Source organism: Hibiscus syriacus, unplaced genomic scaffold, assembly GCF_006381635.1.
Source record: "Hibiscus syriacus cultivar Baekdansim isolate YM2019G1 unplaced genomic scaffold, ASM638163v2 tig00003398_pilon, whole genome shotgun sequence".
Lineage (NCBI taxonomy): Eukaryota > Viridiplantae > Streptophyta > Magnoliopsida > Malvales > Malvaceae > Hibiscus > Hibiscus syriacus.
Genome location: NW_024061969.1, coordinates 980,629 through 1,000,096, shown reverse-complemented (window position 1 = coordinate 1,000,096; position 19,468 = coordinate 980,629). Strand labels below are relative to the sequence as shown.

The following is a 19,468-nucleotide window of genomic DNA, read 5'->3' as shown; positions in this document are numbered from 1 at the left end:
GGTTTTTTTTTCACTGTTTGTAGAGATTATGATGTTGGGTAGTTGAAACGTCGACTGTCAGATGACAGGAATCGATAACCAGAATACTGACGGCGACGAGAGCTTTCTTTTACTTACGGTGGCGGCTGGAAACCCTAGGGTTTCAAACCCTAGTTGTTTGGTTTTGTTGGGCTAGGTTTTGGGCCAGTTAGCCCTTGAGTTGTAATTGGGCCCAATTTAGGCATGTTGTAATGGGTCTGTAAAAGAAAGAAATAATAATAATAATAATAATAATTAAATAATAATTATTATTATTAATAATATTAACGAAATATTTGGGTGAAAATGGATGTATACAGTGACTTTTTTTAAAAAATAAATCAATAATGGCGTGTCATTATCTAATGATTACAATTAACACACCAATAGTCGAATTCTTATAATTTGCTTATTGTTTTTTGTATAATCTATAAATTTAGCACTTCTAAAAATTATTATTTAATCAAAATTTATATAAAATAATATGAGAAAAAAATATTAATATTTGAATTCAAGATTTCTCTTTTCAATGATGTCGTTTTTTCATTTTTTATTATCAACAGTGTTGACTAACATGCTTCCTCCATATAGGCTTATTTTGGTAACAAACTTTTTTTAAATAAAAAAAATGACTACGTACCTTTTATATTTATATACTTTTACTCATTAAATTTAAAAAAAATTAACTTTTAGTAGTTTATGTTATCGTTTTATTAAATTTGGTCACTAAGACGTTAAATGTTGTTAGTTTGATGATGTGACATGTTAATAAAATGATTTAATTTTTATTTTAACCCTTTAATTTGGGATAAATACTAATTATAAGTTTTTATAAACCAAAAGCAGTTAAGGAAAAAAATAATTTAGCCCTTTTAAAATATGTTTTTCTTTATCTTTGTCGAAACTTTACCGCCCCTACGCCAATTTCTCACTATTCATCTTCAAAATGCAAAAAAAAAATACTTTCTTAAAAAAATTAATTACAAGTAGGAAAAAACAAAACCAGACGAGTGTTAGAGAGAAAGTAAAAGAGTATTATTTTTTTATATAAATTTTAAGTTTAATCTTAATCTTATTTAGAGGAGAAAAGAAATGGGAACTCTAAAGGAAGGAATGAGAGTGCTCGTAGTAGATTTAGAACATATAATCTAAGGCAATATGTGAGAGTAAGAATGAGTAACTTGACCAACCAACTAAATATGCTTACTCATAAAAGGGTTTTTTATATAAAAGCATCTAATTTTATTAAAAATAGAAAATATCTAAATTACAATGAATGTTTACAACCACAACCGTAAACTAAACATATAATAAATATATTTTCAGAAAAACAAGAAAATTAGCCACTTAAGATCACAACACAAGGACCATAATAGGAAAAGGTCAAAAAACCTAACTAAATAAACTCGAACAAAAGACAGATGCGAACAAATCTAACTGCGTTGGCAAACAAACCACAAAAGAGGATGAAGCTATTGAAAGACCGCCGACAAACCGCAAATTAGAATCGAGCGACGTGAAACACCATCCACGAACGCAAATCATGTATCCAAGTCCAATTCGAGGGTTTAAAGTACGAAAGATCTTCATGATAACAAATAACCCAAAAGATTTAATCGAAATTTTCTTCCCTTTAACTGTTAACCGAATTAATTTTTTTTAATTTTTTAATCAAACCAAAATATTCAATATTCAATATTCAATACTTTCGGTTAATTTGATTAAAATCAAAGTTTAAACACCCCTAATACTATGTAATATATAAATATAATATATATATTTAATATTTTCGGTTAATTCATTTAATTTGGTTAATTCATTTAATTTGATTAAAAAACCCTCCGACCATGATGAAGATTACTCCATTGTTAACCCTCTCAAAAGGACCCTCCCATCGGTTTACTATGCCGACGACGAAACTATATAGCTTTCAACGAGCAAGAGATTCTGGAATGAGCTTACAGAATGTCGCTGTGGGTCAATGGGAGATGAGGTTTTTCATCCTCATCCTCAATATCATCTTCCAGTGCTCAACTGTGCCGAAGACAAACCTACAGTGCGTTGGACGAAATCAACAACATACCAGGGTCATGGCTTGTATTGAGTAGATAATGCAATGGTTTTTTAGTATTAATAAATTATTTGGACACTATTTTCCGCCCTCTGTGGTTCGAGTAGTATCTTCTGAACTATAATATAAGGGTGGATTTTAACGAGGCCTCTTTTTTCTCAAAAAGAACCTCACTTTAATTTATCTGCATTCCATATATATTCTGAAAATCTTTAGTCATTTTATTGTAATTATAACATTTTCTAGTAATATTTTAATAACCAAGCTGATTAGTTTAACCATTTTCTAGTAAATTCTGCGGTGGACAGCTCTAATTCCTGCTACCTATATTATAATCTTTTTTTTCTTCTGGTATTATAGTTCATGTTGATGTCATATTGTGTTCAAAGTTAAAGGATCTGATTTTTAATAAAGAAGACACTCAACCAGCTTTCATTTCATCTCAAACCTGAACCAGAATGGAACTCAAGTTGCCACTTGTTTACAGTTTTCGTACTAGCAAAACAACTGCAGTCCAGTACAAAATTGCAATGAAAGAAATTGTCATACATGGATTACTGCTAATAGCAAAAGCAATGCTTTTCACCATTATGGTGATTCTTTCAGCAGCTTAAAACTGGGGATGTACTTAGGATCATCCCACTGCATATGCTGTTCCAATGGCTCTGGACTAGCTGCAAAAGAGTCGAATTTCCTTAACAAAATATGTTTTGGAGGAGATGGCTCTTCGATCAGCATCGCAGTCATCTTGTTCGAATCGGCATACCTTGGGGGACTCATAGGCTGTAACATAAGTAAAACCTGTATTCTTAAGACGATGCATATGCTAAAGCTACGAGACAGCTAAAATAATTTGAATGTTTTACCTCCAATATGTTTGACAATGAATATTCCTTTGTAGATGCTGAATGTTTGGAGAAATCTGAACAAAAAACATGCATACAAAGGTGTGAGTATTCAGTCATCAATTACTAACGCAAAATAAACATATGAATGCCTAGCAAATTTATTTACCATCTAATCCAAGAATCCGCAAAAATTCATTAGTGCTTATAGCTCTTTTCTGTGTTTTGATGCAATCTTCATGATTGTGCAGACACCCTTCCTCTGCAATATCTTCGAGTTGACATCGATCCTCTTCCGGATTACCCAACTTTGCGTTTTGGTTCTTCTTTGATGTTCCTTGTGAGTACGGCTTACCTGAGTTGGAAATGTCAGAGAGAGCTTTCCTGCCAGTTGCTTGCACTTTCTCAGCTTGATAGACACTCTTTGTTTTGCTTGAATCATGTGTGGGATTAAAGATACCAAACTCTTTCTCGATGAATGGAATGCTTTTGGCATTCTCCTTCTTTGATGACTGGTTTGGGGTTGGTTTCACTGAATTGGATAGATCACCAAGTGGTTTTCTTCCACCAATACCAGCTTTCCTTTGTGCTTTAGAGACATTGGTCTTGCCTGATAGGAAGCATTTTCCATTATCAAACTCAACTTGAGAAACAAAATTAACAAAACCAACAGCAGATCAGAAAGTGTTGAGAATAGTACCATTGAACCGAGCATTTAAATTCTGATTTTGAATCAAACCAACAGTACGTGTTGCCATTTTGGAAATTTGCTGATACAATCCGCCAAACCAACAGTACCTGTGAGGTTCCAATACATAGGGAATCATTCATATACGTGGGAAAATCAAATCAAACAAGCAATATTGGAGAAAGCATGCTAAATCCTGCAGAAAAATCTGAAGTATCTTTGAAAGGCTCTTTTTACATTAAAGCTTCATCTGAAGCACATGAATCAAGAGTATTACTTAGTTCAAAATGAAAAATGAAATTAAAATCCAAACTCAATTTGCAAAACCCAAAAATCTTTCGGTATCTAAGACAAATGTGGTGAACAGGATTGGAGAAAAACCGAACTAACATGATAATCACAAAGGAAAAGACAAACAAAGAAGCTAGAATAATCATGTTCATACAATTTAAAATGATCCATTTAGTCCTTTCTGTTCTAATGATGATACAGTCGAGGATTTCTTTAAGTTAGTAATTATATTTCCTCTCCGTGTTTTTCATTCACTAAAAGCCCCAAGATCATCAAATCAGCCCCACAAAAGTAAACCCAGAAAGGGAGAAAAGAAACATAGGATACAACAAACTTACAGATCATTCTTGGAAATTTTTTTATTTCCTTTTTTCCATTCGTTTCTCAACAACCACACAGATATTCCTGTTTTCATGTTTTTTCCATGACAAATACTTTAAATTGCCTTTGCATTCTCAGACTAAGTTTGGAAAACATAAAAAGATATAATACTTTGATAAATTTTCTTTCTGATAATACAGATCTTACTTATCTGTTTTCTTCCATTAAAACAAACGAAACATTTCATGAAAAATAACTTCATCAAGAAATTAAACACAAACAAAAACCCGTAAAAAGGGTAAAGATAAGAAACTCACAATGGGTTTTTGCCGAGTCGATGCTTCTTTCTTTTGAATTACTGATTCAGGCGCTTTGCTTTGCCTTTTGGATTTGTTTGTAATCTTTGAAATATATTTCGAAAGAGAGGAATTCCATATCTGCTTATTAGAAGAGTATTTGCAACGGTAACTTTTCCGCTTTTACAAAAATACCCCTCGGTGGGCTTACAATTAAATAAGCTTCGGGTTTCTCAATTGGACCAAATCGCTTTTGCAGAAAAATAAAGATACTTATACCGTTGTTTCGGCTTTTGCCATAGTGATAAATTTAATCCATAATGTTTATTATTTATTTAATTTGACCCTTATTTTTTATCTATTGTGACCTCAGTGGTAAAGAAATTATTGTTATTTATTGAGATATTGGGTTCGAGCACTAAGAATGCTAGGGTTGTGAGTGTTTAATGTCAAATGGTTGAGAGTTATCTTTGAATAGATAATATATTATATTTCCTCTCAGATTAATAAAAAAAAAATCCCCACCTAAACATGGGTGTAAATATATAGTTCTAAGCATGCTCTTCTCCTGTATGGGTTTATGTAGAGTACAATGATAGTGGCCAAAAATATTTCATATCTTATTCTTTGAAGTATCTAAAATTTTATATTCTCTAACCAATTATGATTTTTATGTGATCATCGATATCTCACATGATCTACTAACTTGACAATTAAGTCTTCATCTTGTTTATAGATAATCGTTATGACTTTACATTTGACACTGATATTAAGAATCAATATAAAATCATTTTGTTAAGATTGAGAGAAAGATTTGGATTCTCCCTTTTTATTCATTTCTCTTATATTCCCTTGCGAACAAAAAACTTTAACACCAATTAATTATCATCTGACTATCGATTGTGATTCTCCATTTCAACTAGAAGAGATGAATCGCTTAAAACCATCGTGACTCATTTGTTCTTATTCAAAGAAGCATCACTCATAACCAACTTTTTTGGCATTTCCCGGGATTCATGTTGCAAGTAGTTAACGAATATATCAAAAGCGTTCACCTAGTATTGTTCTCCACCACCAACCCGTTTGGGAATCTTATTCTTTCGTAACTATAATTAGTGACGAATGTATGTGTTTTTCTAGGATAGATCTACTTTAAATATGAATTTCTTTAGGTTAGTTATTTATTTTACTGATAGTGTCCGAAAAAGTTATATTATTAATACATACATATTCATCCTAAAAATATTTATTAGTATAAACACGAAGGCATTGCACCTCCTTGAGCATTTATTTTCAAACTAAGGAATACAATAAGAAATAATCAGAATATTTTTATATGTTGATAATATATATACACTTTATAAATGTAAATGTAACTATTTGAATTTAAAATCTCTTAAGAAAATAGTATTTTTTTAATACAAAATTTTAAGTTAAAATTTATTATTTAAATTTCATTATTATATGATTCAAAAAGTTTATAATGCAACTAGCTTAGTCAGAGAACTCTCATGATATAATAAAATTTAGGGTAAAGTATAGCAATGATCACTGAACTTTTCTAAATCTTTCATTTAGGTCCCCAACTTTTAAAAATTGCAATACAATCCCCCAATATTTAGTCCGTTTATAATATGATCCCTCAACATTTAGTCCGTTTGCAATATGGTCCCCGACGTAACTGTTGGGGAACCATATTGCAAACGGACTAAATGTTGGGGACTATATTGTAAGTTTTAAAGTTGGGGGACCTAAATGAAAGCTTTAGAAAAGTTCAATGACCATTACTATACTTTACCCAAATAATAATTATATATGCCAAAATTAACAATTTCGGTTAAGTTGAAGAGGATTAAAGAAGAGTTATAGTTACAATTACAACCACTTTTCGAATATTAAAATGGCAAAATATCAGGATAAAATCATACATCCTTTGCCACGTTGGAGAAGGGAAAAAAACACAATGTCCTAACTATAACATAGATTGATCTTCGTTCCCCTTATAGAATGCTCCCGAGATTAGTGATGAAGAGCAGTAGAAGTAAAGCTGCCCACCATCTTCCTACCAATGGGTTTAAACCATTTGCTTTGTTCTTGCAAACCAGCTTGTGATCATGGTAACTGTATACTGCTTGATTCCTGAAATCATCAACAACAAAGCCTTGAATTCACAATTGATCAATCAAAAGGAGATTACACACTACAATATTCAACCACGTAAGTTTATCTCAATATAACTTCGAAAAAGGGTTGTTGAACGGAATAATGATTTCATTGACTTCATTCTCCAAATTATAGGTAAGTTTCGATATAAATTCCGGGAAAAATAACGAACCGAGTTGAGCAGAAGGTGATGACATAATCTGCTCCAGAACAGGTGAAAATACTGGTGGGATCATCATATGCATAACTATAAGAAGTAGGGCATGCAGACTTGAACGTCTTGGAATAATACATAGGTTGACAAGTGGAAGGGTTTCCATGGGTTCCTCTGCAACAATATTCATCTGTGTTGAAGACATCGCATGCGCTTCGGCAAGCGATAACCTTCCCGTTGGCCTTGACAGCGAGCTCAGAAGGGCAATTTCGCCTCAGGTCGGAGTTGCATTCAACAGTGGAGCAATTTCCCTTACCGTTTAACGGTGTGACAGATACGGGCACATTAAATCCATCGACGAGACTGACATCGTAAAAATCAAGAGTAGCGAGCGTAAACTCAGCGAGTGATGCCGGGGTTTTACCGGCAGCTCCGCACTTAAGCGTTTCGCCACAGTCCCTTGTCTGGCATGGACCATTTCCATTGCTGTCGAACTTGCAACTGCTTCGATCCCATATGCTGGAGCGTAAACTCCAGCCAGCCGGGGCGTTGAAGACAACAGATTGGTGTGGTTTCAATTCAATACCTCCACCATTAAAGCTTTCACCGGGGATAATCCCAGGCCAGATAGTTTCCTTGCAGTTGTTTATTATGTTGAAGGTTCTTGCACATTCATAGAGTTGTATCCCTGCCGAAAAGCACTATTGAAATCCGAAAGAACACTTAAATGTAGCCATGTATCATGTAAATAACAGGGGAGAAATTATGAATTACCTGATGAAAGCAACAGCAGTGTGAATAGAAGAGGTGAAAGCAGATCCATTGGTTAGAAAATTGAGATTACAGTGAGTAGGGAGGAAAGGTAATTCCATGATAAGAGGCTACACGATTATTTTCCTAATCCTTTCCCGCAAGTTTATACAGCTTCCAATCCTTATTGCCACGATATCCGCATCTACGGTCTAGGCTACTCATCATTACATTTTCCATCATTATAAAAATAAGGGTAAAGTATAGTAATGGTCACTGAACTTTTCTAAATCTTTCATTTAGGTCCCTAAACTTTTAAAACTTGCAATATAGTCTCCCAGCATTTAGTCCGTTTTCAATATGGTCCCCGACGTAACTGTTGGGGGACCATATTGCAAACGGACTAAATGTTGGGGGACTGTATTACAAATTTCAAAAGTTGGGTGACCTAAATGAAAGCTTTAGAAAAGTTTAGTGACCATTACTATACTTTACCCTAAAATTTAACTAAATTAAAGTTTACGTGCCTGTATAATTATATTTGTAATTATGATTTTAAATACCTTTGTGAAATTATCTTGCATTTGTCCCTCGCACAAAAAGGTTTCTCCTCATTTACTCGTTATTTTTATCGTTTAAGATTTTTCTTATAAAATTTATATGTTTTGTTTATAATTTTTTAATCTCCAATTAATATACCGAACCACTATCAATATATAGAGATTACTTGATTCCATCGAAATAATGATAATATTGAAATATGATATTTCATTGTTAGATCACAACACTAGGTCAAACGCTTACTTTTAATCGTCTTTTCTTTTCCGCAACCAGATAATCCTACTCTAAATTGTTGTTTTGGTAAATGCCATGCTCTCGTTTAACCTACTTGTCTACCACTTCAACGAGTGTTGGCTCATAATCACTAGGAGTTACAAAGCCATGAAGGTTCATCACAGTTGCAGCCACGTTGGCGAGTCCACCGTCCAGAACATCGCTCCGAAACCTAACACCGGCTGTCAATCCCCGACCTCCTACTGCAATAGGCACCTAATTCACAATTTCCAAAATATGCATCACCAAATTTAATTCAACATTACACCCACAGAACAAGAAGAAAGATGTTGGAACTTACAGGGTGACAAGTATGAGAGGCGAGTATTTGGAGCTCCCCATTTTTATCATATAGAGGTTCCTCGAACTTACTCCTCTTCACCATGTCCTCCGCGTTGCCATGGTCAGCGGTTACCACAAATATTCCACCAACTCGCTCTATGGCATCAAGGATCATCTGCAGCCCAACAGAGTAAGAAAAGCTCTATTAAAAGTTCCGAGTAACTATGAAAGATTGAACTAGAGTCATCACACCTTGACAGCTTCATCAGCAGCCTTGCATCCCACAATTGTAGCCTGGATATCTCCTGTATGTCCCGCCATGTCACCATTTGGTATGTTCACACGTACATGATCGAATTTGCGCATCAAAATCGCATCTCTAGCCTTCTCCGCGATCTCCAATGCCTTCATCTTTGGTTGAACGTTGAATGTAACGCCAATATCACTAGGAATTTCCACATATTCTTCCAATTCAGGGTTGAAATAGCCAGAGCGATTTCCATTCCACAAGAAAGTGACATTACCAAATTTGGCAGTCTCACTGTTGGTACAGGAACACTTCTTTGTTAAAGTAAGAAACATCAGAGTCATGGATTATAATGACTTGCTCTAAACATACCTGCAGGCGAAAATTCGGATACCGTTGTGCACCAAATATTCACCGGATGTTCTATCAATAAGGGAGGAGAAACAAGGTAGTGACTTGGAAGCTTCAACTCGCCATCGTACTGAAGCATACCCGCATATCAGATTTTAGGGCATCGTACACGATTGAATTTGTCAAAATCTTGGTATTCGAGTTCCTTAGCCAGCATAACAATTCGATCTGCACGGAAGTTGAAAGTAACAACAGCATCACCATCTACAATTGGACCGACAGCCTTGTTGTTCTCATCAACAAGAACAAAGGGAGGCAAGTACTGATCATTTGCATTTTTCCTCAGTTTCTTTACAGCTTCAACAGCATTTGTGAACTTGTGTGGGGCTTCACCCAGAACTTGACCATCCCATCATCTTTTCACAACATCCCAATCAATCTGCAAAAGATCATCTCACAAGAGCGAATAAACACCTGGAGTCAAGGGGCCAAAAAAGGTGAATAAAACACCGATTTCTCACCTCGTAAAGGTCCATTGTGACATACATGCGGCCCCCACCAGAATCAATCCGAGCATCAACACCTTTCTCACGTAAATTTGCAAGGTCATTCTCAAGAGTCTCCACAAAGCCTAAACTCGAACCATCTGCAACATCACGACCATCCGTGAGAATGTGAACTCGAATCCTTTTACCACCATGCTCACTAGCTCCCTTCAGTAGCAACTGCATACATTTTGGAAATGAATTATCATGAACATCCAAAAGGTAGGAGCCTTTCCTGAATCACCAAAATTACCTGCAACTGATCATGTCCGGAGTGAACACCGCCATCGCTAAGTAATCCGATCAGGTGCAGAGTTCCCTTTTCAAAAGATTCACTTGTATACTTAAATCCTTCTCCCTCGTAAATTTTACCAGAGGCAAGAGCAAGATCAACAAGCTTGGCCCTGCAGTTACAAATGAATACTATTTGCATTAATAGGGACAGTGTCGGTTCGCACGCACGTACACTCACGCAAAAAAGGTGAGTAAAATCGAGAAAGGAAGCATACCCTTGAGCGAAAATGCGTCCAGCACCAAGCGCATTGTGACCAACTTCACTGTTTCCCAATTCATCGTCCGTTGGAAGCCCTACATCGGTTCCATGAGCCCTGATTAATCTCCATTTCTCGGGGGCACCCTGCCAACATGATCAGTTCCATTCAAATTATGGCATACATGATTCTTTTATGAAACAAAAACACTGTAATAACGTCCAAATGGTAATCTACATTCCTCTGCAGCACGTACATACGATGTCAATTGTTAATAAAGATTCTAAGTAAATACTATTTTATAATCACTCTAGACTAATAAAAAAATTCAAAGATATATATAAGATTCTTACATAATGGCATTATGGCATACATGATTCTTTTATGAAACAAAAACAATGTATCCTAAGTTCCCAACCCATATATATATATATATATATATATATATATATATGAACGCTAATAATATTTATTTATCTTAGTAAAATATATAAAAAATAATTTAATTAAAATTATTAGTATACCAATAAAACTAAATTACTATTATAACCTTATGAATCTATAATTTTATTTTATACTTTAATTTTGCTTACTTTCTCAATTGAGTTAAATAACACCATATTGAATTAGACACCTCAAAAATATAAAATTCTATCATACTCAATTTAGAAGTAAAAATACGTACATTAGTAAAATTTATTAAAATTTAAAATAATCATATATTAATAATATAAAATAAATTAGTATCGTTATAATCTTGTTTAAAAACTATTATTAGAATATAAATAATAAAATAATTCTAAAATTATTAGTAATAAATATAAATATTATTAAAATATAAATAATAAATTAGTTTTAAATTTTTCATAAAAAAGTTGAGTTTTTAATAGGGATGGATTGACGAGAACGAACACCTTAAAAATTTGAAATTCATTATTTTCTATCGGTAATCTATTTTCATCCCCTTTCCATTCTCAATCTAAAATTTTAAAAGTTCATCCCATAATATAAAATTTAAGGTTAGCGTTAATATAGAAAAATTAATGATTAGAACGTTAATACTTTCTTTGCCCCAATAAAATGTCATTTATTGACTTTTCAGAAGTCAAATTTACCAAAAATTCTTCAATTTTGTTCATCAATGCAGAACTTTAGAGGGAAAACACCTTGTTAATACTTGGACCAAATCCTTGCTCTTCGATCCACTTGGGTAGCAATTCTTAATATTGAAACTTCACTTATAAGGTTTGGCTATGAGCTATCACAGAATGTTTAAGGAGTAACAAAACTCAAAGTCAAGTCATTAGTCGGGTAAAAATTCTCGAACAAATAATCTCCCACATTACTCGCAGGGTAACTTCCAAAATTGGGACGAATACTGACAATATTCCCTTTTTTTACATCGATTGAGTCATAACATATAAGATACTTTGGTATAATTATTACAAAATGATTATTTGATATCAGAGTTCTGGCTCAGAAGAGTACGAGCATAATCTAGGGGCATTTACAGACCAGACATCCTATGATAGTTGATCGACCGATCTACCAAAAAGGCTCAACTCGACTAAACCTAAGCTCTGATACCACTAAAATAACACCCTCATACTGATACGAGTGATTTGATCTAATCTGAGGTGTCACATTAGGGTCACCGGAGCGACCCAGATAAAAAATCTTGGAAATTTAAATTTTTTATTAATCCATTTAAACTATAAAATAATTCATAGATAAAACACAAGTTCAAAAAATTATTTATTTATTAAAAATAGAATTCAATAATATCCAATAATAAAACAAGTTTCAACCTCAAATATAAAACATAATACAAACTCGAGGCCCTCTAATTTACATGCACCGTATTGCTCAAGCAACGCTGGTGAAACTCCTTGACTGATGTCGATAAAAGCATGTGTTCAAACTCTTTAACTGAAATGGCAAGTAACAGAGTGAGCTATAGAAAACTCAGTAATACAGAACTACCAGATGAATACAATAGGTCATGTATATGGTAAAGTATAGCTTCCCTTAGCGGGACAAACATCATCAAATTCTAGTAGTGATTTTAGATTCCCTTATCTAAGTCTTCAGTTACAAACATGAATTTACGGTATAAAGGAATTATTTAGAAAGATAGATTTAGAAGATTGAATTAGAAGTGTAGTATGTTCCAACAAAACAGAGAAATATGTATAGATTATTTAAAAACATTAGTAGTTTAAAGCTTATTTTAAAACCAAAATAATACCCTCTAACTGAACATCGATATGCAGTTCCTCATAACTGCATCCATAAGGACTTACCCTAGGCCCATTGAGCGTAGTAGTCAACCTAAGGGATTATATTGGGGCTTGAAAGCCTACCCAAGAGTGTACCTTGGGTCCTAAGAGCCTATCCAAGGGAATACCTTAGGGCCTTAAAGACTACCCAAGGAAATACCTTGGGGCTTCAGAGCCTACCCAAGTGTCACCTTAGGCTCGTAAGGATTTACCAGCTTGATCAGAGCTGAACCTCCACACTCCAGAATCCTACCCAGACAGTATCCCAATAAATCGGTTTATATTGTACTCTAGTAATTTCCATGATCCATAAATCACACATAATTATTTTCTAGTGAAAACATGTATCCATAGAGCACATATCATGTAGTCATAGTTTAGAAACAATAAATCAATACACCAACAAGACAAAATATTGAACATTTAAAATATTCAGTAATTCAGTAACATCAATGAATCACATTTCAGAACAGATAAAACAATCATGTAGCACAACAGGAACACACTAGAGGATCCACTTATTTTTCGAAGGTACTTGGTAATTACCAAGCGGTGAAAACACGAAACTTCTGCAAACTGATTGAATTTTAGAAACGATATCCCTATGAAAAGGAGGTTTGATATCTAATAAATTCATCAGTAATTCAGGCAATGATTTATCAAGATCATAGTATTTAGATATATCAACAAGGTATTCAGGAATTATTGCATCAAAATTTATTTAGGATTCAAACATTCCTAAAGTGATTCCATCAATCAAGCTTATAAGGGCATTTATCATTTGATTAATGAGAAATCAATTTAATAAGGGTATGCAACGATTTATAAAATTCCAGATTTCAAGCATCTTAACTTGTTTTTAATTCCAATCGTACTGTATAATTCCCAGCAAAGGTGACACTTATCAATTATCTAGGTAGAGAAACTTTACGATTACTCATTTCTTAAAACTGGCTACATCGTATAATCGAACTGATCAATTTTAGAACCATCTTTGGATGAACCATGAGGAGATGAACATGTATTTAAGTAGTATTTATTTACTTCCCGTATGGTAATAGTATTAAGGATGATCGACCTACTTAGGTCGTACTCTAAAAACCTCAGGGGCGTTACAACATTTTAAGCTTCACCATTATCGTCAGAAGTTATCCAAAGGCATTTACTTAATCCAAGTCATAAGGGTATTTAGATAATTCTGGTATTCGAGGTAGATTTATTCATTCCATAGCTTAAGGGTATTTAGTTATTCTAGGGCTTGGGGTTATTTTATGTTATTTCAAAATTCAAGGGTATTTCAGTCATTTCCTTTCGTCCAATCTTCCATTTAATTCAAACTTATCATTTATTTCAATAATTTCAAACAATTTTGACAATAGAGTATTTTTGATAAGTTAGCCTTTGGGTGTATGCTCATAATTATAAATTATGGGTCTAGTGCCTTCTTAGAGGTTACAGACTGTTTATCAGAATTTTCTTAGAGGTAACAAAATTAACAAAACCAACAGCAGATCAGAAAGTGTTGAGAATAGTACCATTGAACCGAGCATTTAAATTCTGATTTTGAATCAAACCAACAGTACGTGTTGCCATTTTGGAAATTTGCTGATACAATCCGCCAAACCAACAGTTCCTGTGAGGTTCCAATACATAGGGAATCATTCATATACGTGGGAAAATCAAATCTAACACTCAATATTGGAGAAAGCATGCTAAATCCTGCAGAAAAATCTGAAGTATCTTTGAAAGGCTCTTTTTACATTAAAGCTTCATCTGAAGCACATGAATCAAGAGTATTACTTAGTTCAAAATGAAAAATGAAATTAAAATCCAAACTCAATTTGCAAAACCCAAAAATCTTTCGGTATCTAAGACAAATGTGGTGAACAGGATGGAAAAAAACCGAACTAACATGATAATCACAAAGGAACATAGGATACAACAAACTTACATATCATTCTTGGAAAAAAATATATTTCCTTTTTTCCTTTCGTTTCTCAACAACCAAACAGAAATATATTTCGAAGGAGAGGAATTCCATATCTGCTTATAAGAAGAGGAGTTGCAACGGTAATTTTTTTGGCTTTTACAAAAAGACCCCTCCGTGGGCTTACAATTAAATAAGCTTCGGATTTCTCAATTGGGCCAAATTCGCTTTTGCAAAAAAATAAAGATGCTTATACTGTTGTTTCAGCTTTTGGTATAGTGATAAATTTAATCCATAATGTTTATTATATTTTTAATTTGACCCTTATTTTTTTATTCATTGTGACCTTAGTGGTAAAAGAATTGTTATTATTCCTTGAGGACTTAAGTTCGAGCACTAGGAATGTCAGGGGTGTAAGTGTTTAATGTCAAATGGTTGAAAGTTATCTTTGAACATATAATGACAAAAAATATGGGTGTAAATATATAATTCTCAGCATGCTCTTCTCCAGTATAGGTTTATGGAGAATACAATGATAGTGGCCAAAATATAGTTTCATATCTTATTCTTCGAAGTATCTAAAATTTTATATTCTCTAACCAATTATGATTTTTATGTGATCATCGATATGCTCATATGATCTACTAATTTCGACAATTAAGTTTGTTCATCCTGTTTATAGATAGTTCTTATGACTTTATATTCGACACTTATATTAAGAATCAATATAAAATCATTTTATCAATATCGAGAGAAAGATTTGGATTCTCCCTTTTTATTCATTTATCTTATATTCCCTTATGGAAACCAAAAACTTTAACACCGATTAATTATCGTCTGACCATCGATTGTGATTTTCCATCTCAACTAAAAGAGATGAATCGCTTAAAACCATCGTGACTCATTTGTTCTTATTCAAAGAAGCATCAGTCATAACCAATTTTTTTAGCATTCCTCGAGATTCATGTTGCAAGTAGTTAACTAATATATCAAACGTGTTCACTTGGTATTGTTCTCCACCACCAACCAGTTTGGGAACCCTATTCTTTGGTAACTATAAATAGTGACAAATGTATGTATTTTTTAAGATAAACTTACTTTAAATATGAATTTTAAGTTAGTTATTTATTTTACTGATAGTGTCCGAAAAGGTTATATTATTAATACATACATATTCATCCGAAAAATATTTTATTAGTATAAACATGAAGGCATTGCACCTCCTTGAGCATTTATTTTCAAACTAAGGAATACAATAAGAAATAATCAGAATCTTTTTATCTATCGATAATATATATACATTTTATAAATGTAAATGTAACTATTTAAATTTAAAATCTTTGAAGAAAATAGTATTTTTTTATACAAAATTTTACTTTAAAATTTATTATTTAGATTTCATTAATATATGATTCAAAAAGTTTATAATGCAACTAGCTTAGTCAGAGAACTCTCATGATATAATAAAATTTAACTAAATTAAAGTTTACATGCCCGTATAATTATATATTTATAATTATGATTTTATATACCATATAGAAATTATCTTGTATTTGTCCCTCACAAAAAAAATCTCTTTCTTTGTTCGTGATTTTTATCGTTTAAGATTTTTCATGTAAAATTTTTGTGTTTTATTAACCTTGAGGTCGTGGGATCGAGTCTCATGGAGGATATTTCATAATTTGGAGGTTTCTTACGCACTACAGCAAAACTGGCTTGTTGCGGCGTTTTTTTTGCTTATAGCGGCGTTTTTAAGCGTCGCTAAAAACACATGCGGCGTTTTGACAAACGCCGCTAAAAGCGCCGCTGAAAATAGCGTCGCTAAAGTTTGCGACATTTTTCAAGAAAAAACGCCGCAATAGGTGTTGATATTTAGCGGCGTTTGACAGACAAACACCACAATAGATGTTGATATTTAGCGGCGTTTGGAAGACAAACGCCGCAATAGATGTTGATATTTAGCGGCATTTGGAAGACAAACGCCGCAGTAGGTGTCGATTTTTAGCGGCGTTTTTCCCAGAAACGCCGCAGTAGGTGTTGATGTTTAGTGGCGTTTTTATCACAAACGCCGCAATAGGTGTTAAGGTTTCGCGGCGTTTTTATCGTAAACGCCGCAATAAGTGTTAAGGTTTCGTGGCGTTTTTAGCTTAAACGCCGCAATATGTGTTTGATTTGGCGGCGTCTTTAATACAAACGCCGCTAAAGATCGGTATATAGCGGCGTTTTAGAATACAAACGCCGCTAAATTACACAGAATTTAACAGTTCTAAAAATTATGCTGAATGCCCCAAATCTGTTTTTTCAACCTGTTCCATTATCCAACAAACAAAACAACAATAACATCAATTAAAGAAAATACTGATAAAAACTAGGAACACAAGTGTTAGTTAAAAAACTAGTTTATGAGTAAACATGTAAACATGTAAATCAGAGAGAAAAGCTTAACACTTTATGAGTAAACACGTAAATCAATTGCAGTCACTATAGGACTGGTAAAAATACATCAAATAAAATTAACTTAGATCTCAACCAAAGTGTGTATATTAAGCAAATAAAAAAATCACTTTATTATAAATTGGACTATAAAGCTATAATAAAACGATTAAAATTAAAATTAAAAATTGGATCTCCGCTGTTGTGTCAAAGTGTTAATTACAAATAACCTGTTCTTGTTTGAATCAGATCTGTAGATAAACGTGTTCAAGCAGACATGGAGGTCTTAGAGAAGCACAACCGACAGAATCTATAAACGTTCTAACATTGTTTATAGTGTCATCTGTTTGATCAAGCGAAAATACATCTCAAAACTCCTCAAACTAACCATGTAGACATTAACAAGGAACTTGGAAGTTGCTAATAAAGGATAAAGAAGACCATCAATTTCCTTTTCCCCCCAGTGTTCACTTGATTTATTCGATATTATTTCCTTCGCAAAATCAATCCAGAAAAGGAAAAGAAAGAACTATATTATATAATGTAAGAAACATATTTTGTTGGTAAGATGTAACACTTATGTAAGTTACTTTACTCTTCCAAATTCATTCTTGCTGTTCGTTGGTGAAGCAAATCTAATAAAGTGAAAGCTTTTTAGCAAACTAATGGCAGATCTGAGGGTAATAATGCGTGCATATGTAATGGATTGTCTCATGAAAGGGTAAATAAAGAAATACCTCATTTTCATAAGGGTTTTGGCTTAACCAATCTCAAAATATAAAATAAAGAATGCAACATTCAAAGGAAAAAAGAAGAGGCCAATCTTTACTCTCGGGTACTAACTATTCTGTCTCACTCGTCTCACACATGATACATATTTAACTATGTTTACGCTTTTCTTCTTCATTTTTGCATGGTTGAACAGTAAAAAAAATTCAAATTATTTATCTTTGTTCACATGGAAAGACAGATTTTGCGTAGGATACCAAATTAGAAAGTTATATTAGAAATTTAAAGATTTAAAATGAGATTATTATTAAAAAAAAGTACAAATAAAATACCTCTACAATACGAGACTTTAGAATTTTGATGGGTGACCACACCCAGTATCCTTTAGTACATCCTGAATTCAAATTATTTATTCAATTAATTTTCAAAAACAAATAATTCTTGATTTTCATGGTAAACTCGGATCACATTTTCAAGTTCGATTGAGACTCACACAAAGGTTAACCGAATCACACAAAGTGGAACTTGCATTCATTTATACAAGCAAAACTAGCGATTCTGAAATAACTACATGGTCAAACAAGACAGAGGAACGAAGGCAAGTACGAAATAACTACATGGTCAAACAAGAAAGAGGAATGAAGGCAAGTAAGTACCTTAGCTGCTCTTCCAAGGTTTAAGGACTCTAACAACTATAACAACAACTATGATTAGGAGAATCAAAATGGCGATGCACATCCTCTTTCGTGTACTCTTCTATCGATTCTTTGCTTTTTGAAGGGCAACCGTCCCTGACTGGACATTACTGACTGCAGTTGAAACCTGAACAAGATTTCATTAACGCACAATGCCAAGCAAAAACACACCACTCGACCTAATATGCATACTAATAAATACTTGGTAAACGACCCATTCTAAGAGATTTGAGAATATGAACAAACCTGACTTTCGATGTTGTCTAAAATTTCTCCTTCTGCTTCAACAAGAACTGCAAAATCAAGGTAAATCTGACAATAGCAACCCCATTAGAAAAGTTAACTCGGTTTAGTCCATAATACATGCTAATGCGCATCTCACGTTGAATCAACTACTAAGAGAAAGAAAGCCTAACCTGGGTATCGCGAAAAGCTTCTCATTTTCGTCGCGTAATTTTTGTTCCGAGTCTGAAATCAGAGAGAAATCGAAGGGAAACAAGGGAAGAAGGGTTAAGAAATGCTGGGTTGGATTTGGGATTTTACTTATCGACCGAAGAATGGTGTACTACTTGCGACGACGTTGGAGGCGAAGGAAGCTCGGCGCAGTGAAGGAGATGGCTTCTGTAATTGGTGTGAGGGAACGGATAATAGTGATGGAAAAGAGGGCTAGGGCTAGAGGAGAATTAAAATGGACTTTGCGGCGTTTAAATATACAAACGCCACTGAAGGGTAACCAATTGCGGCGTTTTTAATTAAAAACGCAACTAATGTTAAAAACATTTGCGGCGTTTTTTGTCAAAACGCCACTAAAGTACACATCATTTGCGGCGTTTGTTAGCAAAACGCTGCTAAATTACTAATACTTTGCGGCGTTTCTACGAAAACGCCACTAAAGTACGAGTCTATAGCGGCGTTTTCATACGAACGCCACTAAAGTAGAAGTCTATAGCGGCGTTTTTATACAAACGCCACTAAAATACAAATATTTTACGGCATTTTTTATAAAAACGCCACTATATAATACACCTATTGCGGCATTTGTAAAAAGCCACCGCTAT

The 19,468-nt window shown here is 33.6% G+C and overlaps 2 protein-coding genes and 1 pseudogene across 2 annotated transcripts; all 3 read right to left on the bottom strand.

Annotated features, from left to right (window-relative positions):
• Positions 1-2,664: 2,664 nt before the first annotated feature.
• On the bottom strand, positions 2,665-3,804 carry LOC120176052. Its single transcript, XM_039182566.1, has 4 exons — positions 3,635-3,804; positions 3,104-3,544; positions 2,956-3,011; positions 2,665-2,872 (listed from the first exon to the last, which is right to left on the bottom strand). The coding sequence occupies exons 1-4, from the start codon at positions 3,759-3,761 to the stop codon at positions 2,678-2,680; spliced, it is 819 nt and encodes a 272-aa protein (XP_039038497.1). The 5' UTR covers positions 3,762-3,804; the 3' UTR covers positions 2,665-2,677.
• A 2,697-nt stretch (positions 3,805-6,501) lies between these two features.
• On the bottom strand, positions 6,502-7,683 carry LOC120176599 (pathogenesis-related thaumatin-like protein 3.5). The gene is made up of 3 exons (XM_039183002.1): positions 7,622-7,683; positions 6,866-7,535; positions 6,502-6,669 (listed from the first exon to the last, which is right to left on the bottom strand). Exons 1-3 carry the CDS (start codon positions 7,668-7,670, stop codon positions 6,531-6,533), a joined length of 858 nt encoding a protein of 285 aa, XP_039038933.1. The 5' UTR covers positions 7,671-7,683; the 3' UTR covers positions 6,502-6,530.
• Positions 7,684-8,482: 799 nt separating this feature from the next.
• Positions 8,483-18,851, bottom strand: LOC120176040 (annotated as a pseudogene).
• Between the last annotated feature and the right edge of the window lie 617 nt (positions 18,852-19,468).